Source organism: Nerophis lumbriciformis, linkage group LG02 (assembly GCF_033978685.3).
Source record: "Nerophis lumbriciformis linkage group LG02, RoL_Nlum_v2.1, whole genome shotgun sequence".
Lineage (NCBI taxonomy): Eukaryota > Metazoa > Chordata > Actinopteri > Syngnathiformes > Syngnathidae > Nerophis > Nerophis lumbriciformis.
This window is the reverse complement of record NC_084549.2, coordinates 52,128,626-52,143,537: the sequence shown is the minus strand read 5'-3', so window position 1 is coordinate 52,143,537 and position 14,912 is coordinate 52,128,626. Positions and strand designations below refer to the sequence as shown.

The following is a 14,912-nucleotide window of genomic DNA, read 5'->3' as shown; positions in this document are numbered from 1 at the left end:
AAATGATTTGCATTCTCGGTGGTGCTTCGTTGTCCTAAAACCCAAGAGTGTGTGACAACTGTCATTGCTACAGGCTTCGCTCCAAGACTCTATCAAGCCTAGGCTTCTTCTTCCTCTCAACTTTGCCACACCGCAGCCATCACGTCCAAGTCCTGTGAATGCTCGACTGACACTGACTGAGAAGTATGTTTCCATTATTGCCCATTTTACATTTGTTTCTTTTTATATAACATCTCTTTATTAAAGGTTGTCTTACATATTTTTTTTAATTGGTAAAACCAAGAATACACTTATTTACACACATTTACAAACAAGACATTTTGCATGCATCGGGTTAAAAGCAGCTTTTAAAACTCATGTAATTGTTTATTGTATTGTGATTGACTTTTTAAAGGGGTCATATCATGATGTTTTTTCTACATTTAAAACTTCCTTGTTGTCTACATAACAAAATGGTGATTCTTTGGTCAAAATGTTGCATAGATTATGTTTTACAGACTACTTTTAAGCTGCTTTCTGACCGTCTCTTCAGGATGCGCTGTTTTGTGGGCGGTCTTATTTACGTGGCTCCACTTCAACAGCATCTTCTCTTCATCATCTTTGTTGTAGTTTTAGCTTTTCCATATCGAGTCTACTAACAGATTAAGTTTGATGTACACGCTACTTTGTACTATAAATCCCAACAGCAGAGAATGTATGTCCATGTACGAGTCAGTCTGCCCCACAACAAAAAGAAGGAGCTCATTGACTACAGCGTCGTACTTCAATGGCGGCCCAAGCAAAGCAGTTTGGGCACATTTCTACCAAAACATAGGGGGAAGTCATTGTTGCGAAAAACATCACGTGTTGTGCAAATTCCAAACGACTCCTTTGGCAGAAGAATGAATTAAGGCAAGATTGTTTTATAAATATCTCCGCCCAGCCTCTACGGTTTAATTTAAAATGTCCCTGACTTATGCAGATCCCAAATATACAACAGCAGGTAAAAGTTGGTTTGGCATAATAGGGCCCCTTTGAAGATGAGATTAACATATGTAAACTATTAGTTTGGAAACTGAATTTAAATGACTATTCTCTTTCTGTGCGATACAGTATGAAACATGAATGGATGAATAGATGCAGTCACCTCCTAAAAAAGAAAAAAAAGGCCCCTGTCGTAACTTGTGGCATTAACTTCTACTAATTGAAGAATGGAATTTCAGGGTTTCCACGGGTCATTAAAAAGCATTGAAAGTTATTCAATGGATTTTGCAAAAACTATGGCATTAAAAACCATTACATTTGATGTCGAGAGGCACTAAAAAAATCTTACAATTGTTGACCCGGACCGATAATAAGAAAACTTATCGAATGATAAATGAAAATAAACTTAATAACTTTGTCGTCATCGATGAATTGCTATGTTTGTGTGTTTCTTTCTTCGTCTTTGGCTTTCAAACTGGATACAAGAGGTCTCGCTCTGCATTGGTGTAAGTACTTGAGCGTGTTTATTCGACCGTGGAATTACATGAAAAGAGTAAGTTTCTTGTCAGTCATCCACAATCCTTGTTTCGGCACGTGTAGGCTGGACCTACTTGCAATCCTCTTCCACACATTTTCCTGTGTGTAGTAGTGGTAGCGACACTCACTTTAATGTTGGAGCTGGAACTAATTATTTTAACGGTCACTTAATGTGCACATTGCCTCAAAACAATAGGATAAGACGTTCGCAAAGGTGGGCTGTGAACCCCGCAAATGACGTTGTAACAAGCTGACCAAATATGGCTCATTATTTCAACAACAATATGACACACAAAATTCAAACAATTCGAACATACAAGTAAACATGTCTATACATTTTTTCAAAATATGTACATAGATTATTTTTCTTTATCATTTTCAAAAAGTAATTAAGAAATTAAAATAAAACTACCATAAGGAAAAAATAAAAGTGTAAGGGATAGCATGGTGGGAGCATTGTCAACATGACATCATCATTTAATTTGTTTGATCGGCGATGATGCATTTTTTATAAAGGCTACAAAAGCGTTGTACATACTGAACAAAAATATAAACACACACTTTTGCTTTTGCTCCCATTTTTCATGAGTTGAACTCAAAGATCTAAAACTTTCACTACATACACAGACTTATTTTTCTCAAATATTATTCACAAATTTGTCCAAATCTTTGTTAGTGAGCATTTCATCTTTACCAAGATAATCCATCCCACCTCACAGGTGTGGCATATCAAAATGTTAAACAGAATCGTTATTGCACAGTTGTGCCTTAGGTTGCTCACAATGAAAGGCCACGCTGAAATGTGAAGTCTTAAAACACTGCACAATGCCGCAGATGTCGCAAGTTTTGAGGGAGCACGCAGTTGGCATGCTGACTGCAGGAATGTCCACCAGAGCTGTTGCCTGTGAATTAATGTTCATTTCTCTACCATAAGCCGTTTCCAAAGGCGTTTCAGAGAATTTGGCAGTACATCCAACCGCCCTCACAACTGCAGACCACGTGTAACCACACCAGCCCAGGACCTCCACATCAGGCAGGTGCACCTCCATGATCGTCTGAGACCAGCCTTCCTGAGAGCTGCTGCAACAATTGGTTTGCATAATCAAATAATTTCTGCACAAACTGGGAGAAACTGTCTCAGGAAAGTTAATCTGCATGCTTGTCGTCCTCATTGGAGTCTCGACCTGACTGCTGTTAGTCGTCGTAACCAACTTGAGTGGGCAAATGCTCACATATGATGTCGTCTGGCACGTTGGAGAAGTTTTCTCTTCACAGATGAATCCCGGTTTTCACTGTTCAGGGCAGATGGCAGACAGCATGTGTGGCATCGTGTGGGAGAGGGGTTTGCTGATGTCAATGTTGTAAATCGATTGGCCCATGGTGGGGGTGGGGTTATGGTGTGGGAAGTCGTATGTTATGGACAACGAACTGGCATTTTGAATGCCGTGACGACATCCAGAGGTCTAATCTTGTGCCAATCACCCAAGACCATTACCTCATGTTGTAGCATGACAATACACTGCCCTATGTTGCAAAGGATCTGTACACAATTCCTGGAAGCTGAAAACATCCCAGTTCTTGCATGGCAAGCATACTCACCGAACATGTCCGCCATTGAACATGTCTGGGATGCTGTGGATCGGCGTATACGACAGCGTGTTCCAGTTCCTGCCAATATCCAGCAACTTTGCACAGCCTTTGAAGAGGAGTGGACCAACATTCCATAGGCCACAATCAACAACTTGATCAACTCTATGCGAAGGAGATGTGTTGCACTGGGTGAGGCAAATGGTAGTCACCAGATACTGACTGCTTTTCTGACACCCCCAGACTCCCTATAAAGTAAAACTGCACGTTTTAGAATGGCCTTTAAATGTGGGCAGCCTAAGGCTTAACAAGCTGTTTTATTCAATAGTATTGCTGTTTAATCAGCATCTTAATAGGTCACACCTGTGAGGTGGTATGGGTTATCTTGGCAAACAGATTTGTGAACAATATTTGAAAGGAATAGGTCTTTTGTGGATATAGTAAAAGATCTTGTAGGTAAACTCATGAAAAATGAGAGCAAAAACAAGTGTTGCGTTTATTTTTTGTTAAGATATTTAAAAAAAAATCTGTAATAAGTAATTAGTGTTAACATATTTTTTGTTTATTATATCGTTTTGCTCTATTTTCTATTGTTGCTACTTATTTTATTACTACAATGTAACACAGGCTGCACTTTGTATACCCCTGGTTTATTGAGATATTATTTTGCCCTCCCTGAATGTTGGAGTTTTAGTTTGCCAGTAGCTATGTGCACATGGACACATTTAATCGGATTAAAAGCCTAACTAAAATAAAAAATTATGCATGTAAACACGCCATTTGGAATATTTTGACCGGATCACACACGTTTGGATTAAACTTTCATTCCGATTGAGACGGTGCTTTATGCCGAAACTCATTCGGATTGTAGCGCATGAAAACACATCTTTCGAAATTCGGGATGAAATTATCCTTACTGCGCATGTCTTTGATGTCAACTATAATTTGGTGGTGTAGGGAGACTAAACTTAATAGTCTCTGAATGAAGCGATGAGAAACAAAAGTATGGTCTGGACTCTGGAGTGTCATGTGTCGATGTAACAAAATTAGGGATCCAGTTGTCGTCTTAATGAGCTGTTTTATTCATGACATTACAGCTTTCTCGAAAGCTAACTATTATCCTCAAACACATACATAGAATGTTGTAACATAAAGAAGCGCCACAACCCGCACATAAATGCACAGTGAAAGTAATTGCTTGTTCAGCACTTGCAGTGAGCAAACTAATAATAATACATCTGTCCGGTTATGTTAGATTCTGCACATGTCAAAGTAAAGTATTCCGATTTTAGGTGTGATGCAAGAAAATTCACGTCATAATCAGATCATTTTTTTCAGGGTCCATGTACACGGTAACATTCTAATCCAAATGATGATCACATTAAAACAATATTGTCCATGTACACGTGGCTAATGAAGTCGGAGTAAATCTAAAATCCAAATCCATTTTATGTGTATAGTACTATTAACAAACTGTTTCCAGAGTGCTGTATATAAAAACAATAAAGAGTTGTTTAGAGTAAAAGCATTTAAAATAACAATAGATGAAATAATAAAATCAATAAACTAAAACACCAAAGTAAATAAGGACAAATCAATAAAAGACTTAGAGGACCACATGACTCAAGTCGATTTAAAAGCCAGAAAATACAAGTTGGTTTTTAGACGTGACATAAAGTAAAACATTCAAGGGTCGGGGAATTCATTAAAGGGCAGAACTTTCCATAGTTAAGGGCCTGCAATAGAGAAGCCCCCGTCTACCCTCGTCTTAAGTTTGGTCTTATGCACCACAAGTTGGAACTGACCCGTGGACCTCGCGCGTGAGCTGGCGCATATATTTCGATGAGGTCTGTAATGTACATTGGGGTGAGTCCATTAAAAGCTTTAAAAACAAACCGTACAATTTTAAAATCAATTCTAAAACAAATAGGAAGCCATTGCAAGGAAGCAATAATTGGGGTGATGTGCTCCCTTTCTTCGGTTTACGTTAAAAGTCGTGCCGTAAGGTCATTAATAGAAATTGGTATATTTGGCAGTCATCTGCATACAAATTATAATAGATGCCATGTTTTTTAAACATTGCACTAAGTGGTATGATATTCAGGGCAAACAGGATGGGCCCAAAAATTGAGCCTTGGGCGACTTCACAGTCAAGGGAGTGGTGGGTGAAGAAGAGTCTCACAATCTTATAAAGAAGCTTCTCTTTGACAGGTATGACCTGAACCACTCCAGAGCAGTCCCCCTGACACCCACACAGTATTCTAATCGAGATGAAATAATTGTGTGGTCAACTGTGTCAAAAGCAGCAGTCAGGTCTAAAAGCAGTAAAATGGCTGAACCACCAGAATCAGTCCTTAAAAGCAGGTCAATAAAACCTTTAGGAGTGTAAACTTAGTGTTGTGGAAAGTATTTAAAATGCCACTGTAATCTAAAAAATACTGAATATGCTCAAAAAAACTATTCTCTGAAATCTTTTTTCAAAATGTGGCTGACAATGGCGAGCCACCTCACCGAAAGATTCGACTAGCTCCTTTTATTAAAGGGCATGTATGTTCCAGTTTTGCACACATTTCTATTAATTTAATACATTTGATGGGAATCAATTCTACTGTTCCTTATTACAAAATAACTGTTTTAAAAAGTTGCAAGTGATTAACGCTATTTTAGTGAAATTAAAAGAAATGTAAAACTGCATCAATATACATTAATTAAAGATGCATCAATGTTTTTTTAATCGTAGCGTACCTCCTGAATTGGAATTGAATCGTGAGGTGCCCAAAGATTCCCACCTATATATATATATATATATATATATATATATATATATATATATATATATATATATATCTCCATCCATTTTCTACCGCTTGTCCCTTATATATATTTATACATACATATATACCACTTTTGACATGTGTTTTGGGTCATTGTCCTGTTGGAACACTCAACTGCGCCCAAGACCCAACCTCCGGGCTGATGGTTTTAGGTTGTCCTGAAGAATTTGGAGGTAAACCTCCTTTCTCATTGTCCAATATAGGGCACTAGTTCCATTGGCAGCAAAAAAGGCCCAGAGCATAATACTACCACCATGCTTGACGGTAGTTATGGTGTTCCTGGGATTAAAGACCTCACTTTTTCTCCTCCAAACATATTGCTGGGTATTGTGGCCAAACAGCTCAATTTTTGTTTCGTCTGACCACAGAACTTTCCTCCAGAAGGTCTTATCTTTGTCCATGTGATGTCAGATAAAACAGAAATTGAGCTGTTTGGCCACAATACCCAGCAATATATTTGGAGGAGAAAAGGTGGGAAATCCCAGAAACACCGTGCCTACCGTCAAGCATGGTGGTGGTAGTATTATGCTTTGGGCCTGTTTTGCTACCAATTGAACTGGTGCTTTACAGAGAGTAAATGGGACAATGAAAAAGGAGGATTATCTCCAAATTCTTCAGGACAACATAAAACCATCAGCCCGTAGGTTGGGTCTTGGATGTAGTTGGGTGTTCCAACAGGACAATGACCCCAAACACATGTCAAAAATGGTAAAGAAATGGCTAAATCAGGTTAGAATTAAGGTTTTAGAATGGCCTTCCCAAAGTCCTGATTTCAACGTGTAGACAATGCTGAAGAAACAAGTCCATGTCAGAAAACCAACAAATTTAGCTGAACTACACCAATTTTTGTAAAGAGGAGTGGTCAAAAATTCAACCAGAAGCTTGTGGATGGCTACCAAAAGTGCCTTATTGCAGTGAAACTTGCCAAGGGACATGTAACCAAATATTAACATTGCTGCATGTATACTTTTGACCCAGCAGATTTGGTCACATTTTCAGTAGACTCATAATAAATTCATAAAAGAACCAAACTTCATGAATGTTTTTTTGTGACCAACAAGTATGTGCTCCAATCACTCTATCACAAAAAAATAAGAGTTGTAGAAATTATTGAAAACTCAAGACAGCCATGACATTATGTTCTTTACAAGTGTATGTAAACTTTTGACCAGCTTCTGGTTGAATTTTTGACCACTCCACTTGACATAATTGGTGCAGTTCAGCTAAATTTGTTGGTTTTCTGACATGGACTTGTTTCTTCAGCATTGTCCACACGTTTAAGTCAGGACTTTGGGAAGGCCATTCTAAAACCTTAATTCTAGCCTGATTTAGCCATTCCTTTACCACATTTGACGTTTGATGTCATTGTCCTGTTGCAACACCCAACTGTGCCCAAGACCCATATATATATATATATATATATATATATATATATATATATATATATATGTGTGTGTATATATATATATATATATATTGAATATATATATATATATATATGTATATATATATATATATATATATATATATATATATGTATATATATATATATATATATATATTGAATATACATATGAAAAACAGGCGGGACAGGGTTAGTGAGAGAGAGTAAGCTTTTGGTTCGCTAATCAAGTCCGTGAGAGCTGATAGTGACACAGGTTCAGACTCATTAAAGACGTTTAAACAATTAGTTGATGTAGCAAAATTAAAGGAGGGGGGTGAATTGTCGGCTTGGAAAGTAGCAACCTTATTGTTTAAAAAAAAATGCAAGTAATTCTCACGAGTCTCATGACATGTCCAGCATATTAGAAGGACTGGGATTTTAAACATAACCAGTTGTTTTAAAAAGAACACAGGGCTTATGAACGTTATTTGAAAATAAGTGAGAGAAATACTTGTGTAAGGTTTGATACAACGCCCAAGGTTCACAGGAACAGGCAATGTCACAGCCAAACATGACAGGACTGTGCTCTGAAAATGTTGCATCACCCGCAAATATATTATCAACAGTAAAACCAAGCACACAAATGAAGGGACATTGATATACATACGACGTGCACGTACATGTAGTAATTATGTTAAATAAACTATACATTTTTGTTATAAACTGAAAAAAAGCAATACAATTCTACAGGTTAGAAGGTTGGCTCTGATGCTGCTAGCCTAATGCTTACATACAATGGATCAGCTCATTGACAAGCTACTGGAAATTAACAGAGCAAACTTTTACAAATAATGATCAAATGAGATTTAAACGGAACACAAACGACATAAAACAGCAAGTGTATTTATACTTATAGGCATATATTCACCAAACCTTGTATAAACAAATACTGACCACTAACTTTATACTCTTCAATGAGTCTCCTGCACAATGCTGTGTGTGCTTCTTGACTTACTTCGGAAGCCTGTTGCTCAACCTTCAAACTCTTAATTTTAAAACACATAATGTAGTCAATGTTTTGTAGAACATGATTGGAGGAGATCAAAGCACGTTTATTACCTGAAGGTAAAGTGTTACTTACTCTATCACACAAGCTTAAAACATATATATAGATTTTTTAAAAATCTTTATTTCTGGTTCTTAAATTTAATTGTGGCAGCCCGCCACAAGTATATGAATATATCCTGAAGTTGCATATGTACCGTATGTGAAGTTTTTTTTAAATAATTGTTGTCTTGTTGCAGGCATGTGCATTTCCGTGGAAGATGCAGGCCTGAAGAAGATTTAGAGTCCATGGTTCTGGATAAAACATGTAAGTTATTAGTAGCTAAAACTGAAATCCAACTATGATTTTCTACAATGTCTTGAGTAGGGCTGGGCGATTACATCACCGTGATCGATAAATGTGATTAATTTGAGTTCGATCACTGTGATCAGCTGTTAGCATATATATCACCTCGATCAAACATGGCGGAAATGTCTGTTCGAAGAGTACCACAGGAGTAAACCGAAGGGAAGCAACGATGCTTGGTATAATCCTGCACGGAACATCCATCCATCCATTTTCTACCGGTTGTCCCTCCCGGGGCCGCGTGGGGGCTAAAGCCTATCCCAGCTGTACTCGGGCGGAAGGGAGGGTATACCCTTGACAAGTCACCACCTCGTCGGAGGGCCAACACAGACAGACAACAATCACACTCACATTCTCACACTAAGGTCAATTTAAGTGTTGCCAATCAGCCTATTCTTGGGTGTATATACAGTATTTGGAGGTGGGAGGAAGCCGGAGTATTCAATCCGCCTTTATTGACTGAGATCCTGTGTGTGTCCGTGAATGTGTGTTTGTGTACGTGTGAGTGCACGACAGTGCATGACTACTGTCGCTAAAGTCAGGCTCCTCATGACGTAATTAATGTCCAATCAGCGTAGTGCCTCTTCCCCCTCACTCAGCCCAGAAGAATTAAATAAAGAAAACTGGTTAACACTAGCAGAGAAGTTAGAAGGAGCATCAACTTTAGTGACAAACTTTAGGCTACAGCTCACCAGTAATCCTGCCCTCAATGCGGACTCGTAGGCAGGCATAGAACGTTATGACTAAACCACTGTATTGGTCCTGACTGGAGCAATAAACACAGAAATGTAATCAGAAAAAAATAACACCTTTATTGTTAAATGGAGGTGAATAAACACAACGTTTATTCTAGTTCACAACTTTTAATCAGCTGCTGCACAGAGGAAAAACCGGAAACACTCAATCCCCACTTCCCGCCCACAAACACTGCGCATGCGTTAACCCAGTATATGAAGAAACATGTTAACAATCTCCCTATCTTTTATAAATAAAAAGATTAAATAGCAGATGTTTCTTGAGAACAAATACATGTATTTTTAAACAACAGAAACAATAAAATCAACTTAGGTAAGAACCCATTTTCTTTCACTCAATGCTTTCAAAAGCATCAAGGGTGATGCCCCCTTTTTCGTAAGATAGTCAGCCAGTTGACCTTTTGTTGCTGACCAAAGCACTTTCTGTATTTTTCTGTTGTGAATTAGTTATTTGATGCCACTTATATCTAACCAAATCCTTTTCTCTGTGACCTGTTTTGTTGATCGAAGAGCATCATAGAGGGAATGATTATCAGTCACACAAACTAACGCTGGAGCATTTAGACCAGCGGTGCCAGTAGTGAGCTCAGAATAAAGGGTGGCAAGAAACACAGCGTTGTCTATTCTATCCGACATGGCAAGAGTCTCTCCAGCAAGGGTGCTTCGCACCACTCGTCAAATCCTCTTGGACTGCCAGTAAAGGGGGGAGAATGTACCTCCTTTTCCCATTAGGGTGATCAACATGCCCCCTTGTGTACCTCCATCAGGAAGATTTCCGAATGAAGCATCGCTGAATACAGTTAAGTTTAAAGCATTATCATTTCCCAAATGTTGACATTTCAAAGTCACTTTTTCAGCTTTCAGTTTACGAACTAACTTATTAGCATTGTGAATTGATTGCACAGTCGCATTCTTTAGACTAGATGCCAGACCACAAGAATCAAACATTACATCAGGTCTTGTCTGTTTTGCAACCCAGAGTATCTGTCCTATTTTTAATCTGAGTTGTTCTTTTTCTGTTTCATTAAGAGGAGCATCTCTTTCTAGAGCACAGACTGGCTGTAAGTGAATGGGGTGCAGACTTTCAACGTAGCTGTGCTGGTTCAACTGTACAGAATCATTAACCGTTTCAATATCCATTCCCAAATAGCAGATATTGTCATGTTCCTCACGTCCCACTTGGAACCCAGACTTCAGTTTAGGGATCACATTTTCTGAAAAGTTTGATGAGCCTGCCCACAGAAAATCATCTACATGACATGCGAGTACACCCGTCACTGTGTTTTCATCATCTAGCCAATAAAATACTGCTGGGTCTACCTGTGACACTTTACCACCTGTGCTCAGCATGATTTCCTTCACCTTGTTGTACCAATAGAGATGCATCAGCAAGGCCATACACACACTTCTTCAGTTTCCAAAGAACCCCCTTACAGTCAGCTTCTGGGGGAGGATTGACATAAATGTCTCACGACAACTCCATACCCTGTAAAAAGGCAGACTTTCCAATGATTTTGACAAATTACACTGAGCAATAGCCTTAGAGATTCAGAAGCACATGCTGGTGAATCTTTTTGTAGATTTTTTTTAATTAAGTTCTTCAAAACCCCTTGCTACAAGTCTGGCTTTGAGTAAAATACCAGTGTCACTTTCTTTGAGACTACAGACCCACCTAGTGGAGATACACTTTTGACCTGTATTTTCAGTCTCTTATTGTTTTTCCAGCTTTCTATCTCTGCCTGTTTGGCTACATCAAATGATATCTTTTGTTATGAGTACATCAGCCTCTCTGACAGCTGACTCAGTGTTAAGATGTTGTACACATGACATGTCAACTGCCTCTTTTAGTCAAGTACTGCCATCAGGCTCAATATGCTGCACATTATAGAATAGAATAGAAAGTACTTTATTGATCCCTGGGGGAAATTCAGCACCACATTTCGCTCACCATAGAGAAGAAGAATAAATAATATAATATATATATAATTTATAATATATAAATAATATAAATATATTCTACATATGCTACATATACTCTACATTTAAGTGCAGTCAAGAAGGAACATATGCATTATACAGTCTGATGGCTGTCTGTACGAAGAACCTCCTGTGTCGTTCCGTGTTGCATTTTGGGAGTCTGAGCCTTCCACTGAACGTGCTCATTCTCCCCGCAAGGTCCGAGTGTAGTGGGTGGGAGGTGTTGTCCATAATGGCTAGGAGTTTTGCTAGACTTCTCCTCTCTGACACCACCGCCAGAGTCTAGCTCCACTCCCACCACGTTCTGGCCTTCTCTACCAATTTGTCCAGTCTGTTTGCGTCCCTCGCTCTTAACCCGCTGCCTCAGCACGCCACGGCGTACCAGAAGGCGCCCACCACCACCGACTCGTAGAACATCTTCAACATCTTTGTACAGACGTTGAAGGATCCTAGCCTCCTGAGGAAGTAGAGGCGGCTCTGTCCCTTCTTGTAGAATGCCTCAGCGTGTTTTGACCCATTCAGCTTGTTGTCGATGTGTACTCCCAGTATTTATAATCCTCAACCATGTCCACATCGACCCCCCTGATGGAAACAGGGGTCGCCGGAGTACTCCTTCTCCTTCCCAGGTCCACAACCAGCTCCTTGGTCTTCATCACATTAAGCTGGACGTGGTTCTTTCCACACCATGTGACAAAGTCCTCCACCAGTGCCCTGTATTCCTCATCATCACCATCCTCAATACACCCCACTATCGAGAGTCATCAGAAAACTTCTGAAGGTGGCAGGACTCTGAGTGATAGTGGAAATCGATGGTGTAGATGGTGAAGAGGAAGGGGGAGAAGACTGTGCCCTGCGGGGCTCTGGTGTTGCTTACCAGCCTGTCAGACACACAGACCTGCAGTCGCACGTACTGTGGTCTGTCAGTCAGGTAATCAACAACCCAGGACACCAAGGGGGCCTCCACCTGCATCGTCTCCAACTTCACACCCAGTAGCCCAGGCCGTATGGTATTGAAAGCACTGGAGAAGTCAAAAAACATGACCCTCACACTGCTCGCAGTCTTGTCTAGGTGGGTGTGGGCTCGGTTCAGCAGGTAGATGACTGCGTCCTCCACTCCCAGTCGGGGTTGGTAGGCGAATTGGAGTGGGTCCAGGTGGGGCTTGACTGTAGGGCGGAGTTGTTCCAGGACCAACCTCTCCATGGTCTTCATGATTTGGGAGGTTAGAGCCACCAGCCTGTAGTCCTTCGATGTGCTGGGTCGCGTGCACTTGGGGATGGGGACCACGCATGAGGTTTTCCACAGTGTGGGGACTTTCTGCAGCCTAAGGCTCATGTTGAAGATGTGCTGGAGCACACCACACAGCTGTGGGGCGCAGGCTTTGAGTACGCCGGGGCTCACACCGTCAGGACCCGCGGCCTTGCCTGTTTGTAGCTTATTTAGCTGTGCATTATACCAGTTTTTATGGGTTCCCGTGGCTTTACCTGCTCTATTACACTTTCTCTTTTCATGAAAGTTACAATCTGTCCTGTTTTTAGCTGCACATTAATAATAACTGGGATTTATATAGCGCTTTTCTAAGTACCCAAAGTCGCTTTACATGTAGAACCCATCAATCATTCACACTTGGTGGTGGTAAGCTACTTTCATAGCCACAGCTGCCCTGGGGTAGACTGACGGAAGCGTGGCTGCAATTTGCGCCAACGGCCCCTTCGACCACCACCTATCATTCATCATTCAATTCACCGGTGTGAGTGGCACCGGGGGCAAAGGGTGAAGTGTCCCGCCCAAGGACACAACGGCACCGATTTTTTTGGATGGTAAGAGGCGGGGAGCAAACCTGCAACCCTCAGGTTTCTGGAACGGTTGCTCTACCCACTACGCCATGCCGCCCCAATTAGAAGCAGGGACAGGATTATCACAGGCACTGTGATTCATTTGAGGTGCATCAGTTTGAATTACACCTTCACTCGTGTTTCCCTCTCCATCACTGTCATGTTCATTTTCACCGGCTGTGTTTTGTTCATTATCTGAGCTACATGATGCTCTGTGTAAAGCATCTGCGTAACTACAAGCGGTATAGCTCGGTTGGTAGAGCGGCCGTGCCAGCAACTTGAGGGTTGCAGGTTCGATCCCCGCTTCCGCCATCCTAGTCACTGCCGTTGTGTCCTTGGGCAAGACACTTTACCCACCTGCTCCCAGTGCCACCCACACTGGTTTAAATGTAACTTAGATATTGGGTTTCACAATGTAAAAGCACTTTGAGTCACTTGAGAAAAAGCGCTATATAAATGTAATTCACTCACACACTATCAACGGTTATGTTCTCTTCATGTTTTTCACATCCTGTTTCAGTGTGAACATTACTTTGTGTCATTTTCCTGTCTTTAATTTGTGTGTGCACCTTATTAAGTCGTGAGTGATGAACTCTAACTAGAATATCTCCATGTTTTGCAAACACAACGGCTCCATCTTGACCAATCACCACTCCTGGTCCCTTCCACTCTGCACTATCTCCTCGTTTATAGTAAACTTTTTCTCCTGTCTCATATTTTTCATCCGTGTATCTAAGCTGTTTTCTTAATGCCCTTCTTATCCTCTCTGAACCTTCAACTTCAGTGAAAGCCTTCCTTGAGGCATGCAAAGCTGATATGTGTATTCTAGCTCTATATTCAAGCAGTTGGATGGTTTGCAAATTACCTCACAAGTAGAACTCAGGCTGTTCAGATAGAAGGTTCCTCCTCGGACGTACTGCAAGTGAAAAAGGGTGTCCCTCAAGGTTCTGTGTTGGGCCCCTTATTATTCACTATTTACATAAATAATCTTGGACAGAATATTCCGAACTCAACTTTCCATTTCTATGCTGATGATACTGTCATATACTGCACAGCACCCACTCTTGCTGAGGCTTTTAAATATCTACAACATGCATTTGACAGAGTACAAGAACAACTTTGCTATCTTCAACTGGTTTTAAATGCAGAGAAAACAAAGTGTATGCTCTTTACCACATCAAGAACTGTAAGATCATCACTGTGTGAGAACATTTTAACAAGAAATGGGCAACAAATTATGTTAGTATCTGCTTTTAAATATTTAGGATTTTTAATTGATGACCACTTGAGTTTTAAGGAGCACATTCAGTATGTTGTAAAAACACTGAAACTTTTACTGGGATTTTATTATAGAAACAAGTCTTGCTTTTCTTTTACTGTGAAACAGAAATTGGTGGAAACAACCTTTTTACCTGTTATTGACTATGGAGATGTGTTGTACATGAATGCTACTGCTGCTTGTCTCCACAAGCTGGATAGTGTGTACCACGGGGCACTGAGATTCATCACCAACTGCGCTCCCCTTACTCACCATTGTGTGTTATACTCAATGGTTAACTGGACATCTTTATGTGCTCGACGCCTCAATCATTGGTATGTTTTCATCTACAAAACCATTCTGGGTATCACTC

At 40.3% G+C, this 14,912-nt stretch overlaps 1 protein-coding gene across 3 annotated transcripts in view; it reads left to right on the top strand.

Annotated features, from left to right (window-relative positions):
* Nucleotides 1-14,912, top strand: part of ncapd3 (non-SMC condensin II complex, subunit D3) — a 121,329-nt gene that overhangs the window by 75,711 nt on the left and 30,706 nt on the right. For all 3 annotated transcript variants that reach the window (XM_061964467.2, XM_061964451.1, XM_061964458.2), the window contains exons 30-31: nt 74-183; nt 8,610-8,677. In XM_061964467.2, coding sequence (XP_061820451.1) covers nt 74-183; nt 8,610-8,677 — 178 coding nt within the window. The remainder of the gene's footprint in view (nt 1-73; nt 184-8,609; nt 8,678-14,912) is intronic.